The sequence below is a fragment of the Ictalurus punctatus genome, chromosome 9, assembly GCF_001660625.3.
Source record: "Ictalurus punctatus breed USDA103 chromosome 9, Coco_2.0, whole genome shotgun sequence".
Lineage (NCBI taxonomy): Eukaryota > Metazoa > Chordata > Actinopteri > Siluriformes > Ictaluridae > Ictalurus > Ictalurus punctatus.
The window spans coordinates 30,384,148-30,411,216 of NC_030424.2; the positions used below are offsets into that span (position 1 = coordinate 30,384,148).

General features: G+C 39.0%; 1 protein-coding gene and 1 long non-coding RNA gene across 3 annotated transcripts; both read left to right on the forward strand.

Annotated features, from left to right (window-relative positions):
* Positions 1 to 8,146: 8,146 nt before the first annotated feature.
* LOC108261916 (uncharacterized) lies at positions 8,147 to 11,889 on the forward strand. Of its 2 annotated transcripts, XR_008396963.1 has the most exons (4): positions 8,147 to 8,381; positions 10,324 to 10,371; positions 10,471 to 10,551; positions 10,758 to 11,889. It is a non-coding gene; the product is annotated as an uncharacterized LOC108261916 (long non-coding RNA). The 2 variants fall into 2 exon arrangements; XR_008396962.1 differs by having other exon boundaries at positions 10,324 to 10,551.
* A 4,271-nt stretch (positions 11,890 to 16,160) lies between these two features.
* On the forward strand, positions 16,161 to 26,355 carry LOC128633619 (deleted in malignant brain tumors 1 protein). The gene is made up of 16 exons (XM_053682949.1): positions 16,161 to 16,246; positions 16,543 to 16,575; positions 17,704 to 17,802; positions 18,148 to 18,189; positions 18,370 to 18,402; positions 18,554 to 18,652; positions 19,262 to 19,412; positions 19,539 to 19,723; positions 19,945 to 20,043; positions 20,280 to 20,315; positions 20,722 to 20,860; positions 21,520 to 21,731; positions 22,673 to 22,848; positions 24,714 to 25,105; positions 25,768 to 26,012; positions 26,220 to 26,355. Exons 1-16 carry the CDS (start codon positions 16,177 to 16,179, stop codon positions 26,258 to 26,260), a joined length of 2,052 nt encoding a protein of 683 aa, XP_053538924.1. The 5' UTR covers positions 16,161 to 16,176; the 3' UTR covers positions 26,261 to 26,355.
* The last annotated feature ends 714 nt before the right edge of the window (positions 26,356 to 27,069 follow it).

The window sequence follows — 27,069 nt, forward strand, 5'->3', positions numbered from 1 at the left end:
GGGCCGTGGAGGGACGTATCAGGGGACATGAGGTTGTTCGGGCACTTAGCCCCCAGTGCTACTGTAGGGCCTGCCCTGGCCAAGGCCATTCCACGTTTTCAGCCTTCTCTGGTCAGAGAGCTGTCACAGGTCATATATGACCTGCTCATATCAATAGTAGTCCAAAGCCTTCCTTATGGTTTTTAAGTGGTACCATCCTCAGTAATCTCATTGATCTTTAGGCCGTCCATGTCGGGCCATCCTCTCCACCTGCTAACCTGCTAAATCTTTGCTATACGCTTTAAGGACTGTCCGTGGCATGTACACATCTAAATTCCAAGACATACCTTTTAAATAACAGGGCCGAATTCAGCAAAACAGCCAAAATGTTTGTGTTTTTGTCACACAAACAGACATGCAGTCTCGCTGAAGATAATAAGGCTGATGGCGTGGTTCACAGGTGCAATATATATATCATGCGACGCGCCTAACTGCCACGTCACCTGATCATGGCAGGCCTATAAGTAGAGGTATGATTTTACACAAGTTTCAGATACCGGTCATGCGCGCAAGGCGTTCCCAGAGTGTTATGCTAAACGCAGCGTCAAAGTTCCCTTTGAAAGGGAACTGAATATTTTCTCACTCTGTTAAAGAATCCACGACGACAGAAAGCTCACTGACAGCAGGTAATGTTTCAGTACCGAATACTGATGTACTGAATCAGCAATCATATGAATATTAAAGGAATGAATTGATTTTGAGTTGATCTTTTATTAAATGTCAGATTTGTTTAGTTTAATTTATTTCATTTGATTTGCCTTTTTTTTTTTTTTTTTTTTTTTTAGATTACATTAGCCATCTTATAGGGGTACTTATATGTGTGATAGTGTTTAAAACTGTGGTGTTTTTAAGGTGTAACTCCATGTGGTGGAAATCTGACTCAGTCACGTGGGGAATTTTTTGGCCCCAATTACCCCAGTAATTATCCCAATAATGCACGCTGCACATGGAGCCTGCTGGCCGGAGAACTGCAGGTGGTTTCGTTAAACTTCACGTTCGTCGAGTAAGAAATCACCTTCCTGTTTCTCACCTGCTGATAAATCATACCTGACTTTTATTTATTTATTTATTTATTTTTATATCTTTATTATTTAAGAATATTTGTCTGTGGTTAGTCTGTAAGGCTAGTTTCGTTACACTTTCTTCAGTGTGGAGTCAGGCTATGACTTTATCCACGTGTACGACGGTCCGACTGCTCAGCATTCACTTTTGGGTACTTTGAGTGGAAATCAGAGAGCTACCTTCAACTCCAGCAGCAGATACATGACCGTCGTTTTCTCCAGTGACGGCAGCGTGACTCCACAAGGTTTTCGAGCAGAATGGGCTTTCATAGGTAAGTGTTATTTAATCTCATTTCAACTCCATTCATTTTGTTTATGGACAGTTCAGTGAAAAAGTGATAAAAATAAATGTGATAAAAATCAATCAATCAATCAATCAATAAATAAATAAATAATGCGCATTTACCAATGGCGGTGGTAGAAACCACTACCGAACATGCGGTTAAAAGGAAAATAATCAACTTCGGGGTGGTAACAGCAACGCCACTTCAATGGTCTGTTGAAGAGTGTAGCATTAGGAGAACTTTCTTCTCAGGGTTCTGATTCAGGATGAATACATTTCAAAATCCATCACAGAAAACAGGTCACAGCGAAGGAGACCGTCATTTTGTTCAGAAGAGTGAAAAAGAAAGTGTGTAAAATGATGAACAGAACTGTTCCCCCGATGGAGGAGTAACTTTTTAGTAACGTATTGATCTTTAAAATACATTATGATATTTTCTCAAACCAAATGAAACTTTCACACTTTTACTGTGTTTACAACACTGATACTGTGTTCCCTTTCAAAGGGAACTTTGACGCTGCGTTTAGCATAACAGTATGGGAACGCCTTGTGCGCGTGACCGGTATCTGAAGCTTGTGTAAAATCATGCCTCTACTTATAGGCCTGCCATGATCAGGTGACGTGGCAATTAAGCGCATCGCATGACATATATATATATATATATATATATATATATATATATATATGGCACCTCTGAACCACGCCACCAGCCTTATTATCTTCAGCGGGACTGCATGTCTGTTGTTTGTGCGAGGGAGGCACAGAAGGCGAGTGTGGCGGGCTGCCTCCCCTGCGCAGAGAGCCAGGGGGACCGGGCGGCCACAGCCTGCTAAGAGGCCTGATCTAAGAATGATCATAAAAGCAAAGCAGGCAAGGAAGGAACGGTCCTGAGGGGCCGTGGAGGGACGTATCAGGGGACATGAGGTTGGTCGGGCACTTAGCCCCCAGTGCTACTGTAGGGCCTGCCCTGGCCAAGGCCATTCCACGTTTTCAGCCTTCTCTGGTCAGAGAGCTGTCACAGGTCATATATGACCTGCTCATATCAATAGTAATCCAAAGCCTTCCTTATGGTTTTTAAGTGGTACCATCCTCAGTAATCTCATTGATCTTTAGGCCGTCCATGTCGGGCCATCCTCTCCACCTGCTAACCTGCTAAATCTTTGCTACACGCTTTAAGGACTGTCCGTGGCATGTACACATCTAAATTCCAAGACATACCTTTTAAATAACAGGGCCGAATTCAGCAAAACAGCCAAAAATGACGAAAAATAGAGCTCTCCCATTGTCAAGTTACGGAGGCGAAGACGGATGCAAGTGCAGAATTTTATTGTGAACAGCGCAAAAATAACGGCTAACACGGCGAGTCAACACAAAACAACAACATTTTTGATTTGGATGTATACTTTGGGTCATTGTCCTGCTGAAAGGTGAAATTTCTTTTCATGTTCAGCTTACTAGCAGACACCTGAAGGTTTTGCATCTATCTAAAATCGGCCGGTATTTGTAGCTATTCATGATTCCCTCCACCGTGATAAATGCCCTGCTTCTGGCTGAGGAAAAACAGCCGTAATGCATGATGCTGCCACCACCGTGCTTCACCGTAGCTACGGTGCTCTTTTGGTGATGTGCCTTTTGTTTGCACCAAATATACCTTTTGGAATTGGTCTCATCAGGCCATACATACATTTTTGCCACATGGTTTGGGGGATTTAGTTGAGCTTGGATGTTTTGTGAGAAAGCGCTTCCGTCTAGGCACCATACCCCACAGCCCAGACATGTGAAGAATGAGAGATTGTTGTCATGTGCAGAGTGTAATCAGTACTTGTCAGATATTCCTGCAGCTCCTTTAATGTTGCTGTTGGTGTTTTGGCAGCCTCCCTGGTAAGCTTTTGTCTTGTCCTTTTATAAATGTTGGAGGGATGTGCTGGGGTGATGTCACTGCAGTGTTCCATTTTCTCCACATGCTGATGATGGCCTTTACGGTGTTCCATGGTACATTCAATGTTTTAGAAATTCTTTAATAACCCCTCTCCTGATCGATACTGTGCGTGTCTTGTAAGCTTTTCGTGGACCATGGCTTCAGTAGTGGGTTGTGAAGAAAATCCCTAAAATGTTTCTGATTGTTTTTCATTCAGGTTTTTATACATCATAATTTCACATTGAGGGTGGAAAAAGTTCTAACATGATTTATCCTGGTTTCATTTGCTTTTCATCATAAAAACTGCCATTGTAACAGGGGTGTGTAGACTTTTAATAGCCACTGTACTTCAGACTCTACTTTATGAAAACAAATATATTTTTTCAAAATGATGTTGTGTAAGGCGTTCTATCTAAATACATACGACAGCACATAAAGTTAACATTTTTAAATGACTTAATAACAAAAAACTAACTCCTACAGCCTGTGTGTGTGTGTGTGTGTGTGTGTGTGTGTGTGTGTGTGTGTGTGTGTGTGTGTGTGTGTGTGTGTGTGTGTGTGTGTGTGTAGTCTGGACCGCTGCTTCAACTGTGATTATGTGAATGTATATGATGGTCTGTATGACGTAATGAATCAGCAATCATATTAATGTTAAATGAATGAATTGATTTTGAGTTGATCTATTATTAAATGTCAGATTTGTTTAGTTTAATTTATTTCATTTGATTTGACTTTTCTTTTTTTTTTTTAGATTTCATTAGCTGCAGGGATCATTGTGGTTATAACGGTACGCTCTGTTCCTGCACCAGCTCCTGTCAGTCCTATGGAAACTGCTGCAATGATTATTACGGTGAGAACTATTTTTTAAAAATCTAGTTAATGTAATAGGTTTAAAAAATATCTATTTAACGTAAGATACAGTGAGGGAAAAAAGTATTTGATCCCCTGCTGATTTTGTACGTTTGCCCACTGACAAAGAAATGATCAGTCTATAATTTTAATGGTAGATTTATTTGAACAGTGAGAGACAGAATAACAACAAGAAGATCCAGAAAAACGCATGTCAAAAATGTTATAAATTGATTTGCATTTTAATGAGGGAAATAAGTATTTGACCCCCTCTCAATCAGAACGATTTCTGACTCCCAGGTGTCTTTTATACAGGTAACGAGCTGAGATTAGGAGCACACTCTTAAGGGGAGTGCTCCTAATCTCAGCTTGTTACCTGTATAAAAGACACCTGTCCACAGAAGCAATCAATCAATCAGATTCCAAACTCTCCACCATGGCCAAGACCAAAGAGCTCTCCAAGGATGTCAGGGACAAGACTGTAGACCTACACAAGTCTGGAATGGGCTACAAGACCATTGCCAAGCAGCTTGGTGAGAAGGGGACAACAGTTGGTGCGATTATTCGCAAATGGAAGAAGCACAAAAGAACTGTCGATCTCCCTCGGCCTGGGGCTCCATGCAAGATCTCACCTCGTGGAGTTGCAGTGATCATGAGAACAGTGAGGAATCAGCCCAGAACTACACGGGAGGATCTTCTCAATGATCTCAAGGCAGCTGGGACCATAGTCATCAAGAAAACAATTGGTAACACACTACGCCGTGAAGGACTGAAATCCTGCAGCGCGCGCAAGGTCCGCTGCTCAAGAAAGCACATATACACGCCCGTCTGAAGTTTGCCACTGAACATCTGAATGATTCAGAGGACAACTGGGTGAAAGTGTTGTGGTCAGATGAGACCAAAATGGAGCTCTTTGGCATCAACTCAACTCGCCGTGTTTGGAGGAGGAGGAATGCTGCCTATGACCCCAAGAACATCATCCCCACCGTCAAACATGGAGGTGGAAACATTATGCATTGGGGGTGTTTTTCTGCTAAGGGGACAGGACAACTTCACCGCATCAAAGGGACGATGGACGGGGCCATGTACCGTCAAATCTTGGGTGAGAACCTCCTTCCCTCAGCCAGGGCATTGAAAATGGGTCGTGGATGGGTATTCCAGCATGACAATGACCCAAAACACATGGCCAAGGCAACAAAGGAGTGGCTCAAGAAGAAGCACATAAAGGTCCTGGAGTGGCCTAGCCAGTCTCCAGACCTTAATCCCATAGAAAATCTGTGGAGGGAGCTGAAGGTTCGAGTTGCCAAACGTCAGCCTCGAAACCTTAATGACTTGGAGAAGATCTGCAAAGAGGAGTGGGACAAAATCCCTCCTGAGATGTGTGCAAACCTGGTGGCCAACTACAAGAAACGTCTGACCTCTGTGATTGCCAACAAGGGTTTTTTCCACCAAGTACTAAGTCATGTTTTGCAGAGGGGTCAAATACTTATTTCCCTCATTAAAATGCAAATTAATTTATAACATTTTTGATCTGCGTTTTTCTGGATTTTTTTGTTGTTATTCTGTCTCTCACTGTTCAAATAAATCTACCATTAAAATTATAGACTGATCATTTCTTTGTCAGTGGGCAAAAGTACAAAATCATCATTGGAGCAAATACTTTTTTCCCTCACTGTATATGTATTTTTTTAGACCTAAATTAACATTACTATTTATTATGAAATGTAACAATCGGTAAATTAAAAAAAAAAGATTTTACTTTTAGTTTTGTATTTTTTTTTCTTCTTTTCGTTCTTTCCCTTGTTGATAGGATGCAGAGTTATAAACAGATGGAAAGCGCTAGTGACAGTGAAATCAGTAGTAGTGTTTGCAAAAATGCAGACTCACAGAAATGTGATGTTTAATACATACTGTGTGAACTTTTTACCATTTTTCCTATAGATTATTGTTTCAACACGACCACCACCACCACCACCACCACCACCACCACCACAACACCAGGTAAAAATGTAATTGTCTTTAACTGGTGTATTCTCAGTAAAACTGCTCTGTCTGCTCCATTATTTCTCTTCATTTGGATCTAGAAATCGTTTCTGTTTCTCCATTCTAGACCTTCTTCCATTCTTTAGTTTCCTATTTACTTAAACGTCTCTGACTGAATATTTTCTCACTGTGTTTAAGAACCCACGACATGCCCCAGGATGCCCCACAGATGCTCAATAGGGTTTAGTCCATCACCTTCAGCCTAAGCTTCTTTAGCAAGGCAATGGTCGACTTGGAGGTGTGTTTGGGGTCGGTATCATGCTGGAATACTGCCCTCCGGCCCAGTCTCCGGAGGGAGGGGATCATGCTCTGCTTCAGTATGTCACAGTACATGTTGGTATTCATGGTTCCCTCAATGAACTGTAGCTCCCCAGTGCCGGCAGCACTCATGCAGCTCCAGACCATGACACTCCCACCACCATGTTTGACTTCTCTGGTCAGAGAGCTGTCACAGGTCATATGACCTGGTCATATCAATAGTAGTCCAAAGCCTTCCTTATGGTTTTTAAGTGGTACCATCCTCGGTAATCTCATTGATCTTTAGGCCGTCCATGTCGGGCCATCCTCTCCACCTGCTAACCTGCTAAATCTTTGCTACACGCTTTAAGGACTGTCCGTGGCATGTACACATCTAAATTCAAAGACATACCTTTTAAATAACAGGGTCGAATTCAGCAAAACAGCCAAAAATGACGAAAAATAGAGCTCTCCCATTGTCAAGTTACGGAGGCGAAGACGGATGCAAGTGCAGAATTTTATTGTGAACAGCGCAAAAATAACGGCTAACACGGCGAGTCAACACAAAACAACAACATTTTTGATTTGGATGTATACTTTGGGTCATTGTCCTGCTGAAAGGTGAAATTTCTTTTCATCTTCAGCTTACTAGCAGACACCTGAAGGTTTTGCATCTATCTAAAATCGGCCGGTATTTGTAGCTATTCATGATTCCCTCCACCTTGATAAATGCCCTGCTTCTGGCTGAAGAAAATCAGCCGTAATGCATGATGCTGCCACCACCGTGCTTCACCGTAGCTACGGTGCTCTTTTGGTGATGTGCCTTTTGTTTGCACCAAATATACCTTTTGGAATTGGTCTCATCAGGCCATACATACATTTTTGCCACATGGTTTGGGGGATTTAGTTGAGCTTGGATGTTTTTTTGTGAGAAAGCGCTTCCGTCTAGGCGCCATACCCCACAGCCCAGACATGTGAAGAATGAGAGATTGTTGTCATGTGCAGAGTGTAATCAGTACTTGTCAGATATTCCTGCAGCTCCTTTAATGTTGCTGTTGGTGTTTTGGCAGCCTCCCTGGTAAGCTTTTGTCTTGTCCTTTTATAAATGTTGGAGGGATGTGCTGGGGTGATGTCACTGTAGTGTTCCATTTTCTCCACATGCTGATGATGGCCTTTACGGTGTTCCATGGTGCGTTTAATGTTTTAGAAATTCTTTTATAACCCCTCTCCTGATCGATACTGTGCGTGTCTTGTAAGCTTTTTGTGGACCATGGCTTCAGTAGTGGGTTGTGAAGAAAATCCCTAAAATGTTTCTGATTGTTTTTCATTCAGGTTTTTATACATAATAATTTCACATTGAGGGTGGAAAAAGTTCTAACATGATTTATCCTGGTTTCATTTGCTTTTCATCATAAAAACTGCCATTGTAACAGGGGTGTGTAGACTTTTAATACTCATTGTACTTCAGACTGTACTTTATGAAAACAAATATAATTTTTCAGAATGATGTTGTGTAAGGCGTTCTATCTAAATACATACGACAGCACATAAAGTTAACATTTTTAAATGACTTAATAACAAAAAACTAACTCCTACAGCCTGTGTGTGTGTGTGTGTGTGTGTGTGTGTGTGTGTGTGTGTGTGTGTGTGTGTGTGTGTGTGTGTGTGTAGTCTGGACCGTTGCTTCAACTGTGATTATGTGAATGTATATGATGGTCTGTATGACGTAATGAATCAGCAATCATATTAATGTTAAATGAATGAATTGATTTTGAGTTGATTTATTATTAAATGTCAGATTTGTTTAGTTTAATTTATTTCATTTGATTTGACTTTTTTTTTTTTTTTTTAGATTTCATTAGCTGCAGGGATCATTGTGGTTATAACGGTACGCTCTGTTCCTGCACCAGCTCCTGTCAGTCCTATGGAAACTGCTGCAATGATTATAACGGTGAGAACTATTTTTTTAAAAATCTAGTTAATGTAATAGTTTTAAAAAATATCCATTTAACGTAAGATACAGTGAGGGAAAGAAGTATTTGATCCCCTGCTGATTTTGTACGTTTGCCCACTGACAAAGAAATGAGCAGTCTATAATTTTAATGGTAGATTTATTTGAACAGTGAGAGACAGAATAACAACAAGAAGATCCAGAAAAACGCACGTCAAAAATGTTATAAATTGATTTGCATTTTAATGAGGGAAATAAGTATTTGACCCCCTCTCAATCAGAAAGATTTCTGGCTCCCAGGTGTCTTTTATACAGGTAATGAGCTGAGATTAGGAGCACACTCTTAAAGGGAGTGCTCCTAATCTCAGCTTGTTACCTGTATAAAAGACACCTGTCCACAGAAGCAATCAATCAATCAGATTCCAAACTCTCCACCATGGCCAAGACCAAAGAGCTCTCCAAGGATGTCAGGGACAAGACTGTAGACCTACACAAGTCTGGAATGGGCTACAAGACCATTGCCAAGCAGCTTGGTGAGAAGGGGACAACAGTTGGTGCGATTATTCGCAAATGGAAGAAACACAAAAGAACTGTCAGTCTCCCTCGGCCTGGGGCTCCATGCAAGATCTCACCTCGTGGAGTTGCAATGATCATGAGAACAGTGAGGAATCAGCCCAGAACTACACGGGAGGATCTTGTCAATGATCTCAAGGCAGCTGGGACCATAGTCACCAAGAAAACAATTGGTAACACACTACGCCGTGAAGGACTGAAATCCTGCAGCGCCCGCAAGGTCCGCTGCTCAAGAAAGCACATATACACGCCCGTCTGAAGTTTGCCACTGAACATCTGAATGATTCAGAGGACAACTGGGTGAAAGTGTTGTGGTCAGATGAGACCAAAATGGAGCTCTTTGGCATCAACTCAACTCGCCGTGTTTGGAGGAGGAGGAATGCTGCCTATGACCCCAAGAACACCATCCCCACCGTCAAACATGGAGGTGGAAACATTATGCTTTGGGGGTGTTTTTCTGCTAAGGGGACAGGACAACTTCACCGCATCAAAGGGACGATGGACGGGGCCATGTACCGTCAAATCTTGGGTGAAAACCTCCTTCCCTCAGCCAGGGCATTTAAAATGGGTCGTGGATGGGTATTCCAGCATGACAATGACCCAATACACATGGCCAAGGCAACAAAGGAGTGGCTCAAGAAGAAGCACATAAAGGTCCTGGAGTGGCCTAGCCAGTCTCCAGACCTTAATCCCATAGAAAATCTGTGGAGGGAGCTGAAGGTTCGAGTTGCCAAACGTCAGCCTCGAAACCTTAATGATTTGGAGAAGATCTGCAAAGAGGAGTGGGACAAAATCCCTCCTGAGATGTGTGCAAACCTGGTGGCCAACTACAAGAAACGTCTGACCTCTGTGATTGCCAACAGGGGTTTTTTCCACCAAGTACTAAGTCATGTTTTGCAGAGGGGTCAAATACTTATTTCCCTCATTAAAATGCAAATCAATTTATAACATTTTTGACATGCGTTTTTCTGGATTTTTTTGTTGTTATTCTGTCTCTCACTGTTCAAATAAATCTACCATTAAAATTATAGACTGATCATTTCTTTGTCAGTGGGCAAAAGTACAAAATCAGCAGGGGATCAAATACTTTTTTCCCTCACTGTATATGTAATTTTTTAGACCTAAATTAACATTACTATTTATTATGAAATGTTTCAATCGGTAAATTAAAAAGAAAAGATTTTACTTTTACTTTTGTATTCATTTTTCTTCTTTCGTTCTTTCCCTTGTTGATAGGATGCAGAGTTATAAACAGATGGAAAGAGCTAGTGACAGTGTGAAATCAGTAGTAGTGTTTACAAAAATGCAGACTCACAGAAATGTGATGTTTAATACATACAGTGTGAACTTTTTACCATTTTTCATTTAGATTATTGTTTCAACACGACCACCACCACCACCACCACCACAACACCAGGTAAAAATGTAATTGTCTTTAACTGGTGTATTCTCAGTAAAACTGCTCTGTCTCCTCTATTATTTCTCTTCATTTGGATCTATAAATCGTGTCACCAAGGATGCAGTTATCGCAGGAAACGAAGCACTAGCTCTGATCACCACACTGAGGTCCTCACCCTTGGGCCAATCACACTCAAAGGTCAGAGGACAACTTGTGAATTTTGAGTAGGGACTTTGAAAGACTCTTATTATGCAAAAAGTGTAGAAGACAATCCCATAATTCTGTTTACTACATAATATGGTGGACAGACATTTTAAGGAGGCGATGTATCATAAAATGTGATAAACAGAAAAGCAGGCTTATTGTGTATTCAATATTTTTTCAATTTATTTATTCATTTACAGGTCCAGAGGAGGCTGAGGCCAAGACGGAGGACAAGGAGTGAACTCACACTGACTGATTAATTAATCACTTAAATATAGTTAACACTGAATAAATTTGCTAATAGCTTGTTGAGCAATCTCCCTTTCTTAAATACTCACCTGTTGATTTTTGGGGGGGATTTAAACTGTGTTTTTGACCTAAATTTAGAACTGTCTAATCCCCGTAATCTGAATCAATCTGCTATGTCTAAAACATTTTCCGATTCTATGTGTCAGAACAGTTTTGTTGATCCCTGGAGATTCCGTAACCCCTCTCTAAAAAAGTTTTCTTTCTTCTCCCAGGTGCATCGTTCCTATTCGAGGATTGATTATTTTTTTATAGACAGCACTCTTGATTCGTGTGTAGTTTCTTCTGACTATCTGGGTATTGTAATTTCTGATCACGCTCCTCTACAATTAGATATTCATCTTTCCATTTATAAACGTGTCCCATCACCTCGGAGATTTAATTCTCTTCTTTTGGCAGACACAGACACTTCCTACTTAAATTTTTGTGCCTGTGGTTGGGTTTTAAAATATCTATATAACCAGCGATAGTTATTGGATAGCCATGATGAGCCGGTGGCGGGGTGTGTTTTCGGTGATTGTACTTTTTAATTTTGTTTTCCTTTGTTTGCATAAAAAGAAAAAAACTGTGAATTAATTTAATACAATGCTGATCTAAAATATAATAATTACAAGACAGCATAGGATGAGGTAAAACTCTAGAACCAGCTAAAATACAGTAGTGGCAATTGTGAAAGTAGACAAAACATGTCAGTGCTTTGAAGGATGTGAATTGGAACAGAATAATGTTATTCAATTGCGAATCTGTTTTTAGAGGATTTAAACCTAACATGGTGAACAAATTATATTATACAATTCACGCAATTTGACTGGGGTTATCTCATGTAGTGTGGCAAGTAATAATCTGGAAAGACCTTTGTAATATCACAGTCTAAAACTGGATTTAAAGAGAAGCAAATCAGTAAATGAATCACATGAAAATGAATCACATGAAAATGAATCACATGTAAATGAATAAATAAATATGGGAAGAAAAAAAAAACACTGAATAATTTGACTAACCTTCCTCTATTAAAGCATTATCTAAAGGCAAGCTGGTGTGGTGTCATTGGTGTTATGATAAGAAAATAATTATATTTATCTGTTAAAATCTGAAGAATATATATATATATATATATATATATATATATATATATATATATATATATATATATATATATATATATATATATATATATATATATATATATATATATATATATATATATATATATATATATATATATATATATATATATATATATATATATATATATATATATATATATATATATATATATATATACACACACAGTACCTAAAAAAAAAAAAAAAAAGTGACTGTAGAGCAGTAGATTAAACGTATTGTGCTACACCACCAGATACCACTGGTTATGGGAAGACAGTTCTAGCAATGAAAATCTTATAGCAACACTAGCTGAAATGACAAACACAAGGTTCTTTGTTCACACAGAACGTTGATAAAATTTAATAAAGAAAACACTCTATGTCATAGGGAAATCAACAACAACAACAACAACAACAGAATGGTGTGATGTTATCACTTCATTTATTAAAGAATGTCCTACTTTTGATCTATTTATTGTTAGGTTTAATGTTGTAGAATGGCCACAAATCAAGTTAGTTGATGTTCTCAATTATGTTATAGCAGCTATAAAAAGTTGTTCCCTCACCAGCCTCTCTTTATCTCTCTCTTGAGGTAAACAAGACAAAAAAAACTTAAAGAAAAGAAAAAACTTATAATAACCTGGTTGCATAAGTATGCACACCCCTTAACTAATACTTAATTAAAGCACATTTTGCTTGTAATACAGCACTCAGTGATTTTGAGTCTAAAGTTGAGTCTACCGAGGTAGCACATCGTCATCTGGCAATTTTATTACACACTTCATTGCAAAAATGTTCCAAGACAAGATCACCTGATTAAACAGGTGGAATCGGGTGTGGCTCCTGCTTGGTTGGGAATGAAAACCTGCACCCACACCGGCCCTTTCCGGATAAGATCGGACACGCCTGATCTAGATCTATCAAACTGCAATTTGATCTCCTGTGCACAGAACTCTTTAAAGTCGTTCTACAGGTTTTCAACAGGATTTACATCTGGGCTTGGCCTGGGCCATTCCAAACCGATGATCTTCTTCTTCTGAAGCCATTCCTTTGTTGACTTAGATGACAGACATCAGCTTAATAAATTTGCGGAATGTGTGAATGACATTAGACACTGGATGCTGGAATTTCTTCAGTAACTGACAAGACAGAAGTACTTCTACTAGAGCCAGAGACAGATAGATGTAATCTTTCTGAGTATGTAGTACCACTTGATGGCCTTTCAGTCATATCATATTACGCCCTTACCCTAAAAACTGTTGTGTGATTATAGATGATCACATCAGTCACCTGATCCTGCAAACTTCTGCAACTCTCTTCTCACTGGTCTCTGTTTGTATGCTGTATTCATGTCCTGAGGTTCTCTCACGCACCTCCCCTACGTCAGCTGTCTTTGCATTCCAGACCTCAACAGGCTGCACCACATAATTCACCCTGGTTCAGATCCAGACTGTCCTTCTCTAAGTTCTAAAAAGACCAGGATCTTGTGTTTGTGTGAGGTGTGTTCTATCGATAACCTTTTATTAACAAAGTTGTATGTTAAATTGTAAATTAAACATAGAGGTACATATCTGAGTTCAAAAATTACTGTCTCTCTTCATAGTGAAGACAACTTTCTCCATTTCTTGACTGGGAGAGATACAGTATAGTGTCTTCATTGGCTAATAAGCTTTAACATGTTTTGAAGAGAGCTATATTTGTTTTAGCTTTAATAATCAATGAAGGTGTTTCCAGTTAGTTATTAGAAATGATTTTTGTTTTCATTGCATTTTATTAATTGAATATACAAGGGGGAAAAAATGTCCTTGTCCTACGCTGAACAATTTTTCGATTATTTTCTGAAAGGTCTTATTTTTGAAGAGGGGTGCCCTTATTGAAATATGTAGTAAGTGCTGTTCATGGGAACGAGCTCAGCATTCACACAAGGGTTTTATTGGTGGCAGATTATAAAAGGGCATGCGTCAGAAAGATTATTATTTAACACACTCCATGCATGCACAAAGGAAGGGGTTATAATTCAGAGCAGTGACGGCTGATGGTGAGGTTTTCTGAAGGGCTAAAATCTAATATCTGTCAATAGGTCAGCAAAAGTTATGGTTGAGCAATGCTTTATATCACAAGGTCTTATGGTGAAAAAAAAAAGAACGAGAGAGTAAATAATCCACAGTGTTCATGTTCATTGCACCACATCTGAGAGGAATGTTTTATTTTAGAGAAAAACGCCATATTTGCTCATTTCAAAAAGTTTTAGATCAGTGATATAAGGTAGTTTTCATAATATAACATCCCATTCATTAAATTACATAATATTAAAAAATAGAAACTTTTTGAGGTTCCAGTTGAAGACTTTCGTCTAGATAAAGGCATTTTGAAGTGAATAATATTTTGACACATTATCTATACATTTACTTAAATATAAATCCACCCTTGGAGTTTGGAGCATTGTTTCTTGACTATGATTTACAGTCAGGTCCATAAGTATTTGGATAGTGGCACAATTTTCATCATTTTGCCCCTGTACACCACCACAGAGGATCTGAAACGAAGCAATCAAGATGTGATCGAAGTGTAGAACTTCAGCTTTAATTCAAAGGGTTTAACAAAAATATTGCATCAAAAGTTTTGAAATTACAGCCATTCAAACAGAGTCCCGCCATTTTAAAAAGGCTCAAAAGTAATCGGACAATTGACTTATAGGCATTTTTGTGACCAGGTGTGGCCTGTGTCCTCGTTGTTTCATGACAAATTAAGGAGATTAAAGGTCTGGAGTTGATTCCAAGTGTTGAATTTGCATTTGGTAGCTGTTCATGGGAACTCTCAATATGCGGTCCAAAGAGGTGCCAGAGCAAGTGAATGAGGTCATCATTAGGCTGAAAAAACAAACACAGGAACAGAAACAGTACGAGTGGCCAAATCAACAATTTGGCACATTTTTAAAGGAATGCACTGGTGATATCAGCAACACCAAAAGGCCTGGAAGACCACAGAAGACAACTAAAGTAGATGAAGCACTGAATGTGTGTAGGCACCCTATTGTTATTGTACCTTTTCTTCATCTTCTGCTTCTGGCTAGGGTGTCTACTACAGCCCAAAGAACCATCTTGTAAGAAGTTGTGAAATTTGGCACATTGACTGGGGAGGGTCTATGGAATGTTCTCACCAAATTTGGGCCAAGTGCCACCTTCGGGACAAATTTGGGGCTAGTTTGGTTGGACGTTTGTATCATAACTTTTGAACCATGTGTAAAAATGTAAAATCCAAGCATCCCTGGATCCCTGTTTCGAGACCAGTTCAGTGCACCCAAATTCCACCATCTTGGATTTGTCAAAAACTACTTTTTTTTTTGGTCAAAAACTACTAGTTCTTTTCACTACTCCTCCAGCAAATTGAGTCTAATCATTACCAAATTTGGAACACATCATCTTCAGATTAAGCCTCACAAAAGTTATCAAAAGAATTTTGAATATCCAAACAGTTGTAATGTCTGTAAAGGGCCAACATCTATAACGGGCCAACAAATCTGACAGCGAAGCCACCAAATGACTTTGTGCACTGACATAAAACCTGGTAGGCATCTTCAGGACCATGACCTGAGGCTACGCAACAAATTTTGTGCCAGTACCAACTACTACTCTAATTTCTGCAACAATTTTAGCATGCCAATGAATGTGTGGCTCACCAAGTCTGGGTATTTGGCCCCCGAAAATGCTGCTTGCAACATATTATTATTATTATTATTATTATTATTATTATTATTATTATTATTATTATTATTATTATTATTATTGCTAAAGCTACTGCATATATGTATACATACATTTTTATATAATACATTTCTATATAATGCCTCTGTGTTCTACACAATGTACACATCTATAAAATATGGAGCCTATGCAGTAATAATAATATATTAAAACAATTATTATTATTGCTTTAGTTATTTTACATTTACATGCATGCCGCTCTTTTATACTACATGTACTACAGACTGCAGTTAAATGGGATATAAAGGCCATTGTGTATTGTATAACCCTGCTAAGCACAGGTGAGATCAATAAGTACCATTAATCCCCCCGCTCCATTCCCACAGGTATATCTCTTTTACAGCATATTCCAGGACATTCCAGCGTCATGAGGAAGTGGTTTACTTCTCTTTTTGTGTCTATATAAACATCTGTGAGGACAGAAATTCTGCAGGTGAGACAAGATGGAGTTTGGATTCGTGATATTTTTGCTCAGCTCTGCTCTTTTCGGGCACAGCTCTGGATTCACAACACGTAAGTCTACAATCAGAAAAGTGCCGAACATTTAATTCTCATTAGTCTTCTGAATAATTGCTTTATGCTTTATTTAGAGTAGCAAAAAAAAGCATTGTGCATTTTAATTGATGAGAATCTGTTCATCATCCTTTTGTTCACCACTTAAAAGTGTATCTGATATTATACATATTATGGAATAAAACACTCCATGTCATGCTGTTACAGGAAAATAATCAGCAATGTGTTGGTGTGATGAAGCAGTGTTTTATTCCTCTTTCCCTAATATTTCATTTTTATTTTGTCTTTTTAAATAGCTGATACCACACCGTACTGGGACATAACAGCAGGTATGTAGATGGTAAATATAGATGAGCGATCCACTACAATAGCTGAGTGTTAGGATGTCTCTTATAGCACCAGTGACTCAGCACGTGTGTACGTTGTCCAGACAACAGGTGAGGTTTCATTATTAAATATTTAAATTATTAAACCATTAAATTATTAAACACTGGTGCTAATCTCAGAATTTCACAACTGAGTAATGAACTCTATAAAATGGAAAAAAAAAAGTTCTGAGAAAAAATTCACAATTAAAGAAACCCTTTATAACTCCATTATAAGGGCCAGAGATTCAGAGTACTATAATGTAGTGACATTAGATTTACAGAGTTTCGCAGACCAACTTTATCCAGAGCAACTTACATTTGCACAACTGAGCAGTTGAGGGCCTTGCTGAAGGGCCCAGCAGTGATTGCTTGGCAGTTAGTTACAGATACAGTTACATAGCACTTTTCTATGCACTCAAAGCGCTTTTCATAGTATGGTGGGGGGAGGGATCTCCTCAAACACCACTAGTGTGTAGCGTCCAACTGGATGATGCGACGGCAGCCATAGTGCTCCAGATCTCCCACCACACACCAGTTATTAGTGGAGAGGAGAGCATGATGTAGCCAATTCAGAGATGGGGATTATTAGGGGGCCGTGATAGAGAAGGGCCAGTGGGGGAATTTCACCAGGACACCAGGGTTATACCCCTACTCTTTTACCATAAGTGTCGCGGGATTTGTAATGACCACAGAGAGTCAGGACCTCGGTTTAACGTCTACAAAAGACGTCGCTGTTTTTACAGTTTAGAGTCCACATCAGTATACTGAGCCATTACCCCTCACACAGACCACAGGGTGAGCATCCCCTGCTGGCCTCACTAATACCATTTCCAGCAGCAAACTTAGCTTTCCCCAGGAAGTCTCTCATCGAGGTACAAGCCAGGCTCAACCCTGCTTAGCTTCAGTAGGACACCAAGCAAGAACTGCAGTGAGATAGTGCTCTAGCGTTGCTGGGATTTAAACTCATGACCTTCCAAACCAACAATTTACAAACCAACATCTTAACCACTGCGCTACCATTGCCATTTCACCTCAATGTCATTTAATTGTAATAATGGTATGAGTTATAATTATTATTGTCTGTTGTAGGTCATTATTCCTGCCGGTATAACTGCGGCTACAATTTGGGTTGGTGTTCCTGCTCCAGCTCCTGTCAGTACTACGGAAACTGCTGTCACGATTATTACAGTGAGAACTATTTATTTATTTATTTATTTTAAATCTAGTTAATGTAATAAAGTTTAAAAAATCTAGTTAACGTAAGATATATGTATTTTTTTAGTCCTAAATTAACATTACTATTTATTATGAAATGTTTCAATCGGTAAATTAAAAAAAAAAAAGATTTTACTTTTACTTTTGTATTTATTTTTTTTCTTTTCGTTCTTTCCCTTGTTGATAGGATGCAGAGTTATAAACAGATGGAAAGCGCTAGTGACAGTGAAATCAGTAGTAGTGTTTACAAAAATGCAGACTCACAGAAATGTGATGTTTAATACATACAGTGTGAACTTTTTACCATTTTTCATATAGATTATTGTTTCACCCCCACAACAACACCAACAACAACACCAGGTAAAAATGTAATTGTCTTTAACCGGTGTATTCTCAGTAAAACTGCTCTGTCTCCTCCATTATTTCTCTTCATTTGGATCTAGAAATCGTTTCTGTTTCTCCATTCTAGACCTTCTTCCATTCTTTAGTTTCCTATTTACTTAAACGTCTCTAACTGAATATTTTCTCACTGTGTTTAAGAACCCACGACGACCGAAAGCTTTCTGACAGAAGGTAATGTTTCAGTAACAAATACTGACGTACTGAATCAGCAATCATGTTAATGTTAAATGAATGAATTGATTTTGAGTTGATATATTATTAAATGTCAGATTTGTTTAGTTTAATTTATTTCATTTGATTTGACTTTTTTATTTATTTATAGATTATATTAGCTGCAGGGATCGTTGTGGTTTTAATGGTGCGCTCTGTTCCTGCACCAGCTCCTGTCGTTACTATGGAAACTGCTGCAATGATTATTACGGTGAGGAAAAATATTTATTCATAGTTATTAATTCCCATAAATATATAAAAACACATATTTCACATATATATTATACACTTATTAAAACACGGCATGTTTTTATCTGTGCTAATGTATTTGATTTTCTTTGTGTCTCTCGTATAGATTATTGTTTTCCCACAACAACAGGTACAGGTCCTCTGTAAAACCTTCAGTCCTCTGTTTACACTACAGTGACGTTAAGATGAGGCTGTATTTCATATTTACTCTGTTTAAATAGGTTATGACATGACCACAGAAGATATGCTGAAAACAACAGCAGGTGCATGTTTATTATTCAATACCGTTGTACTGGTGATAATTTATGACAGAGAAACATGATTAACTGATACAGAGGTGATGTAAAAATGTCTTGAATGCATGTTCAGTGAGAAGGCGTCATTAAATGCACTCCATCATTAATAACTGCTTTACTTAACACAGTCTACATACATAATATACCACAGCACTGTTCAGTTCTGGATTTGTGATTGGTCAGAAGGTGTTGATTAATTTTAGGCAGTGTGACGATGGCCATCGTATAGGGGTACTTATATGTGTGATAGTGTTTAAAACCGTGGTGTGTTTCAGGTGGAGCTCCATGTGGTGGAACTCTGACTCAGTCACGAGGGGAATTTTTCAGCCCCAATTATCCCAATAATTATCCCAATAATGCACACTGCACATGGAGCCTGCTGGCTGGAGAACTGCAGGTGGTTTCGTTAAACTTCCCGTTCGTCGAGTAAGAAATCACCTTCCTGTTTCTCACCTGCTGATAAATCATACCTGACTTTGTTTAGATCTTTATCATTTAAGAATATTTGTCTGTGGTTAGTCTGTAAGGCTAGTTTCATTACACTTTCTTCAGTTTGGAGTCAGGCTGTGACTTTATCCGGGTGTACGACGGTCCGACTGCTCAGCATTCACTTTTGGGTTCTGTGACTGGAAATCAGAGAGCTACCTTCAACTCCAGCAGCAGATACATGACCGTCGTTTTCTCCACTGACGGCAGCGTGACTCGACAAGGTTTTCGGGCTGAATGGGCTTTCAAATGTACGTATTTGTTCAACTTATTTAAATTCAATTTCAGTTTGTGTTTGTGTGAGCAGAACTCATCTATCCAACTGTCCAGCACACATTAACCTGCTAATGTCATTGCTACATGCTGTAAGGAATGTCTGTGATATATAAATTCAAAGACATACCTTTGAAATGATAATTTTGAAATGTGTGTTTGTGTGTGTGTGTGCGTGTGTGTGTGTGTGTGTGTACAGCTGCTCCAATGTGTAAGGACCGATGTGGCAGCAGCTACAGCAGTTGCTCCTGTGAGAGTTCATGTGAACGATATGGAAGATGCTGTCACGATTATTATGGTAACGAACATGTCCATTTATTATTTTTAAATAGTCTGTCTGTCTGCCTGTCCCTTGGTCTTCCTGTTTGTCTCTCGATCTGTCTGTCTGTCTGTCTGTCTGTCTGTCTGCCTGTCCCTTGGTCTTCCTGTTTGTCTCTCGATCTGTCTGTCTGTCTGTCTGTCTGTGTAGACATGTAGGAGTTTGGGGTATGAAATGAAAGTTCTAGTGTTTATTGTATTTATTTAATTTTTCAGATTATTGTTACTATGTGACGCCAACTCCTGTACCAGGTGAGCTCTTTACCTTAGCTTGGGTCAGCATGTGGCCTCTTTTACAATTCCAATTGATTTAACTAACTAACTAACTAACTAACTAACTAACTAACTAACTAACTAACAGTAACATCTTGCCTTACTTGTAAAACTCTTATTTACATTACAGACATTTTTATTACATATTTTATTTATATTTATCATTTGATCCCAGAATATTGATTATATTTGTCATAATTATTGGATATTTGAATGATAAATTTAATTATACGTATTTGTATATTTCATAAAATATGCTTTATTATATACTTCATGTTGGTGTTTTTATTTTTATTTTTATTATTACTATTATAGTTTGGAAAAATTAGCAGAGCGATGTGTGTGTGTGTGTGTGTGTGTGTGTGTGTGGGTTTACACTCTACAGCCTGTGGGGGGAGTCTTCAGGGCTCAGGCTCCATCTCCAGCCCTTACTACCCCAGTTATTACCATGACAACGCGTATTGTGTGTGGCAGCTCTCGGCTCCGGCAGGACAGACCGTCTTCCTCTCGTTCCAGGACTTAGAGTCAGTCCATTTCCCAAATTTTACTTTCACTGTATACATCTGCTACTTGTTCAAATTACATCTGAAATATCACGATAAATCACTTATTTATTTATTTATTTATAATAAATTCATAAATGCTTTTTTCATAAAAACACTATTTTAATGATGGTTCCCTTTGCTGAGTGAATTAATATATTTATATTCAATATAAATGTATATTATATTTAACATATACTTTTACAATATTTAACAATATGTGTAATTAATAATTGACCTTTAACACCATTTAATCACATCAATGCAATTATCTGAATAATTAAATCTATTTTTACGTATCTTATATTTCTTTCAATTTTATATTTTGTTAGTTTAATGCCATGTATTAAATACTTGTTAAATAATGCTACAAATATTAAAACATTATACAATATACTTTAATTAAAAGCGGGGTATTTCAGAAGTAAAACACATCTTGCTATGACTTTTTAAATGTATGATTTGTTTTAGTTTATCTTTTAAACATTTGTGTTAATTGTAGAAATGAATTTAATCATGTGTTTTAATCCTTAGTAAATCCATCAAGCTCTCTACTTATTTATCTATCTGTCTATCTATATCTGTGTGTGTGTGTGTGTGTGTGTGTGTGTGTGTGTGTGTGTGTGTGTGTGTGTGTGTAGTCTGGACCGCTGCTGCTACTGTGATTATGTGAGTGTGTATGATGGTCCATCCACCGCGTCCCGCTTGATAGGAAAGCTCTGTCAGAATAGCACAAGCCACCTGGACTTCCAGTCGTCCTCGTCCTACATGACCGTGATGTTCAGGAGTGACTACTCTGGGGTTGGGCGTGGCTTTAAAGCCTACTTCAGTTCCTCCCTCACCCAAAACACAGGTACACAGTCCATTATAAAACCGCCATGTCATTGTTACTCAGTCGCGCAGACACTTGCGGCTGTAGGACCTGAGTCTGGTCTCAAGATGTTTTCTGCATGAACCTGGATTTTTCAGAAGTTTGAAGAGACCTAATTATTTCGTCTCGAAGAAAAGAGCCATATCAGTCTCCTGAGGTGTGCAACAGATAAGGATTCACCCTATGAGCCAAGAACAAAATTTAGTCATGCTCTTTGGATGGGAGAGGCATAATCTCTCTCATGTATGCAGAGATGTTGATTTGATCTTGACTTGGCCTTGACTCCCTTAAGTCCAGTTTTGACTAGATCTTGATCCTGGTCTTAAACTTGTCTTGGAGTTGGCAATGCTGGTCTTAAGTACAGCCATACAGACAATTCTGTACCTGGTGATGTATCCAAAATCCTTCCAACTATAAATTTTTCCAAATGAAGGAGTTGGCAATGCTGGTCTTAAGTACAGCCATACAGACAATTCTGTACCTGGTGATGTATCCAAAATCCTTCCAACTATAAATTTTTCCAAATGAAAAATGGTCTGCACTTATATAGTACTTTTCTAGCCTTAACAGTTGACACTTTACACTGGTTCTCATTCACACATTCACAAACACACCAGTGGTAACAGAGCTGCCATGCACGGTGTTAGCTTGCCATCGGGAGCAACTTGGGGTTCCGTGTCTTCCGTGTCTTGGGGTATATTATTATTATTATTATTATTATTATTATTATTATTATTATTATTATTATTATTGCTAATAAATTGTGGATTTCACAATAAAGCTATAAAATATAAACATGGTCTGGACCAGTGGGACTCAGCATTGCTATGTAGTGAACACTATAGAGATTGGTAATGAAAACACTGAACACAATAACTAGATGCATGTTTAGAGTTTTATGTCAAACGTTGAATGTCGTGCAGGCCGTGTGGATTGCTCCTCTGACTCGATGAACATTGCCATCCGTAAATCCTACCTGGACTCACTGGGCTTCAGCTGGTATGACCTTTATCTGGATGACCATCGCTGCAGAGCTTCAACTGACAACTACTATGTCACCTTCAACTTCCCTCTCCATAGCTGCAGCACCAGGAGAAAGGTAACACTACACTTTATACAATATTACATAACATCCAGTGATCCAGTGAAATCCCACAAAGCACTGCTGTAGGATAATGTCATGAATCACACAATGTACACTCTCAGGTACTGAATTACCCACAATGCACTACGATGCACAACTGAATTGTGTACCGGCAGTCTAAAAACCCTGTTGAAGAGGACAATGTGACGAAAACCACAAAACAGGGATTTTTAAAAATGTATCATTATTTTTAAATAAAAAAGTACTAAAGACTAAAGTTATGTCTTTAGTATTCATTTAAAGACAGTCTGTGACTCAGCTGTTCGGACAGTTTATTCCAACACCTGGGTGCCAGGACAGAAAATAGCTTTGATGCATGCCTTCCTTGTACCCTGAGAGATGATGGGTCCAATTACACAGTACTAGACAATCAGAGGGAGCATCATGCAGAGCAGGGTGTGATAAGTGCTTTAACATAAGTGTGTACTGGTCCATTTTTAGCTTTTTATGCAAGCATCTGTGTTTTAAATCTGATGCGCAGAGAGTCATAAAGCCAGTGGAGGGAGTGTAGCAGTGGGGTGGTGTGGGAGAAACTGGGGAGGTTAAAAACAAGTCATGAAGCTGTATTCTGGATTAGTTGCAGAGGTTGAATGCAACACAGGGGAAGACCTGCCAGGAGTGAGTTGCAATAGTCCAGTCTCGCAATGACACAAGACTGAACTAGCACCTGGGTGGCCTCTTTGGATATGAATGCCTGGATCCTCCTGACGTTGTAAAGAAGGAACAGGCATGAAGGAGTCAGTTTAGTGATGTGAGGTGAGAAGGACAGGTTGTCCATGGTTACAACAAGGTTACAAACAGTGACAGATTGTGAGAGTTGTCCAGAACTTGACATTGGGACGCATCACCAGAGATGCACAGCAGCTCAGTTTTACTAGAATTTCATTTCAGCTTTAGTTTCATGATGAGATGTCTGCCAGACATGCTGAGATCCATGCCAACACATGAGTGTCTGAGGAAGGAAAGGACAGGATGAGTTGAGTGTCATCAGCATAGCAGTGGTATGAAAACCCATGAGAGGATATGACTTCACCAAGAGAGCAGGTATAGAGGGAGAACAGAAAAGACCCAGCACTGAGCTTTGTGGGACACCAGTGGAGAGCCTGCATGGGGCAGATCTGGATCCCCTCCCTGTCCCTACCTGATATGACCATCCATCCAGGTAAAAAGCAAATAGCTGCCATGACGTTGTAAAGGGGATAACTGATGACTGATCTTGATCAAAGACTTACCTGATCTAGCAGCATGAAGCTTCTCAGTACTTCTCAGCCACTTTGAAGCCAGACTTAAGGATTTGGATGTTATTCTGGGTCAGACAGAAAGATAATTGATTGTCTCTTTGGAGAGAAATAATACTCTTGATGATGATGTCTCGAATGCAGTTGGTACATGACCAGATGCTATGGAGTCATTGATTATAGAAGAATGAAGGCAAGGAGAATTGCAGGACAAGACCAAAGAAATAGGAGAGGAGTCCTGAATGTGAATTGTAGGAATAGGGGCAGGAGTGAAGACTGGCAGATTTGACCACTTTTCAAATTGTGGTGGGTAAAAGAAGTAAAGATGTTGTGGAGTGTGTGAGGATAATGTACAGAGGCTTCCAGCTTTTCCTTGTAGAAGGAGGTCTGAGCTGCTGTTAGATAAATCATATAACAACATGGACTGGATGGTGGGTGGGAATTGGAGACCAATTTAAGTAGAAAATGAGAAAAAAATAACATTGCAACTCTGAAGGATAAATGTGTTATCGGTCAAACTTTAGCTAATTGTGCTTAATTTTATGCACTCATATATACGTATTTATGTGCACTTCCCCCCAGACCGAGAATGGACGAATTAGCTACACCAATAATGTGCGAGCAGCTCAGTCAACGTCGGGTGAGATCACCCGACATGATACAGAGTTCCTGTTGGTTGTGAGATGTGTGATGGAGCGTGATTCTTCAGTCGGGATTCTTTATGAAGCCAAAGAGATTACAAATGCAACTATCAGTGGAACGGGTCGGTTCAACACCACCATGGCCTTTTACCCATCCAGCAACTTTTACTACCCCATCACCGATTCCCCGTACCGAGTGAACCTCAATCAGCAACTGTACGTGCAGGTGCAGCTAACCCAAGCCGAACCAAGCCTCCACCTGTTCATGGATTCCTGTGTGGCCTCGCCAAACCACGACTACAGCAGCCGCACCTATGACCTTATACGCAATGGGTACAACACACACACACTCATTAAGAAATATTTCAAGCATACTGACACAAACAATACTGGTAAACAAACATGCTTACACTATTGTTCTTGTCCCTGTAAACCAATAACTATATCTCAGTGGACCCACCTTTTAAAGGCAACACAAAGTTGGTTCAACACAAATGGTTGTATTGAAGGTGAACTGCAGTTATTCAAGTAAGATGAGTGCCCTACCTGCTACCTCCTACAAGTCAGGAAGTTAGTGATCTTCCACCTCGGCAGGCATAGTAAGTTAGGAAAATGTAGTGGAGGAGATCATTAATGATTGTAGTTAATGCTGAAGTGGTTCAACACCATCAAAGACTTTTACCCCTCCAGCAGGTTTTCCTACACCAGCACTGATTTCCTCTCCTGAGTAAACCTCAATCAGGAACTGTTTACCCTTCAGCTTCTCTGAGAGGTGTTTTTGTTGCCCACAGTAGATCCTATTCCTTGTTGTACAGGTAGTTGTTCTCTCTTTGGTAGACATCTGTAACCTACAAAGCTGCCTAGGAATGTAAATGAAGTTGTATAAGACGCAATAATATCCATGAACTCTTTAAGACCACTGCTTGCTATGTGCTGTCTCTATTTAGACAGTTCATGTAACAATGATGTATTTATTTTTGTCTTTATCATTTCAGCTGTCAGAGAGACAACACGGTAAACATATACAGAAATGGAAATCGTTACTTCGCTCAGTTCAGCTTCAGCGCATTCAAGTTCCTGCGCACACACAACCAGGTGTTCCTCAAGTGTGATGTCGTTATCTGCCCTGACAACGACTACAACTCACGATGTCGCCAAGGATGCCGTTATCGCAGGAAACGAAGCACTAGCTCTGATCACCACACTGAGGTCCTCACCCTTGGGCCAATCACACTCAAAGGTCAGAGGACAACTTGTGAATTTTGAGTAGGGACTTTGAAAGACTCTTATTATGCACAAAAGTGTAGAAGACAATCCCGTAATTCTGTTTACTACAAAATATGGTGGACAGACATTTTAAGGATGTGATGTATCATAAACTGCGATAAACAGAAAAGCAGGCTTATTGTGTATTCAGAATAGTATTTATTTATTTATTTATTTACAGGTCCAGAGGAGGCTGAGGCCAAGACTGAGGAAAAGGAGTGAACTCACACTGACTGATTAATTAATAACTTAAATATAGTTAACACTGAATAATAATCTGAATAAGCTTCCTCTATTAAAGCATTATCTAAAGGCAAGCTGGTGTGGTGTCATTGGTGTTATGATCAGAAAATTATTATATTTATCTGTTAAAATCTGAAGAACTTATATATACACAGTACCTAAAAGAAAGTGACTGTAGAGCAGTAGTTTAAACGTATTGTGCTACACCACCAGATACCACTGGTTATGAGAAGACAGTTCTAGCAATGAAAATCTTATAGCAACACTAGCTGAAATGACAAACACAAGGTTCTTTGTTCACACAGAACGATGATCAAATTTAACAAAGAAAACACTCTATGTCATAGGGAAATCAACAACAACAACAACAACAACAACAGAATGGTGTGATGTTACCACCTCATTTATTAAAGAATGTCCTACTTTTTTTCTATTTATTGTTAGGTTTAATGTTGTTGAATGGCCACAAATCAAGTTAGTTGATGTTCTCAATTATGTTATAGCAGCTAGAAAAAGTTGTTCCCTCACCAACCTCTCTTTATCTCTCTCTTGAGGTAAACAAGACAAAAAAAACTTAAAGAAAAGAAAAAACTTATAATAACCTGGTTGCATAAGTATGCACACCCCTTAACTAATACTTAATTAAAGCACATTTTGCTTGTAATACAGCACTCAGTGATTTTGAGTCTAAAGTTGAGTCTACCAAGGTAGCACATCGTCATTTGGCAATTTTAATACACGTTTCATTGCAAAAATGTTCCAAGACAAGATCACCTGATTAAACAGGT

Coding starts and splice junctions, on each gene's coding strand:
- LOC128633619 (XM_053682949.1), top strand. CDS start 16,177: ATGGAGTTTGGATTCGTGATATTTTTGCTCAGCTCTGCTCTTTTCGGG. Junction 16,576..17,703: donor GTACTGGGACATAACAGCAG/GTATGTAGATGG, acceptor TGTCTGTTGTAG/GTCATTATTCCTGCCGGTAT. Junction 22,849..24,713: donor GCTGCAGCACCAGGAGAAAG/GTAACACTACAC, acceptor ACTTCCCCCCAG/ACCGAGAATGGACGAATTAG.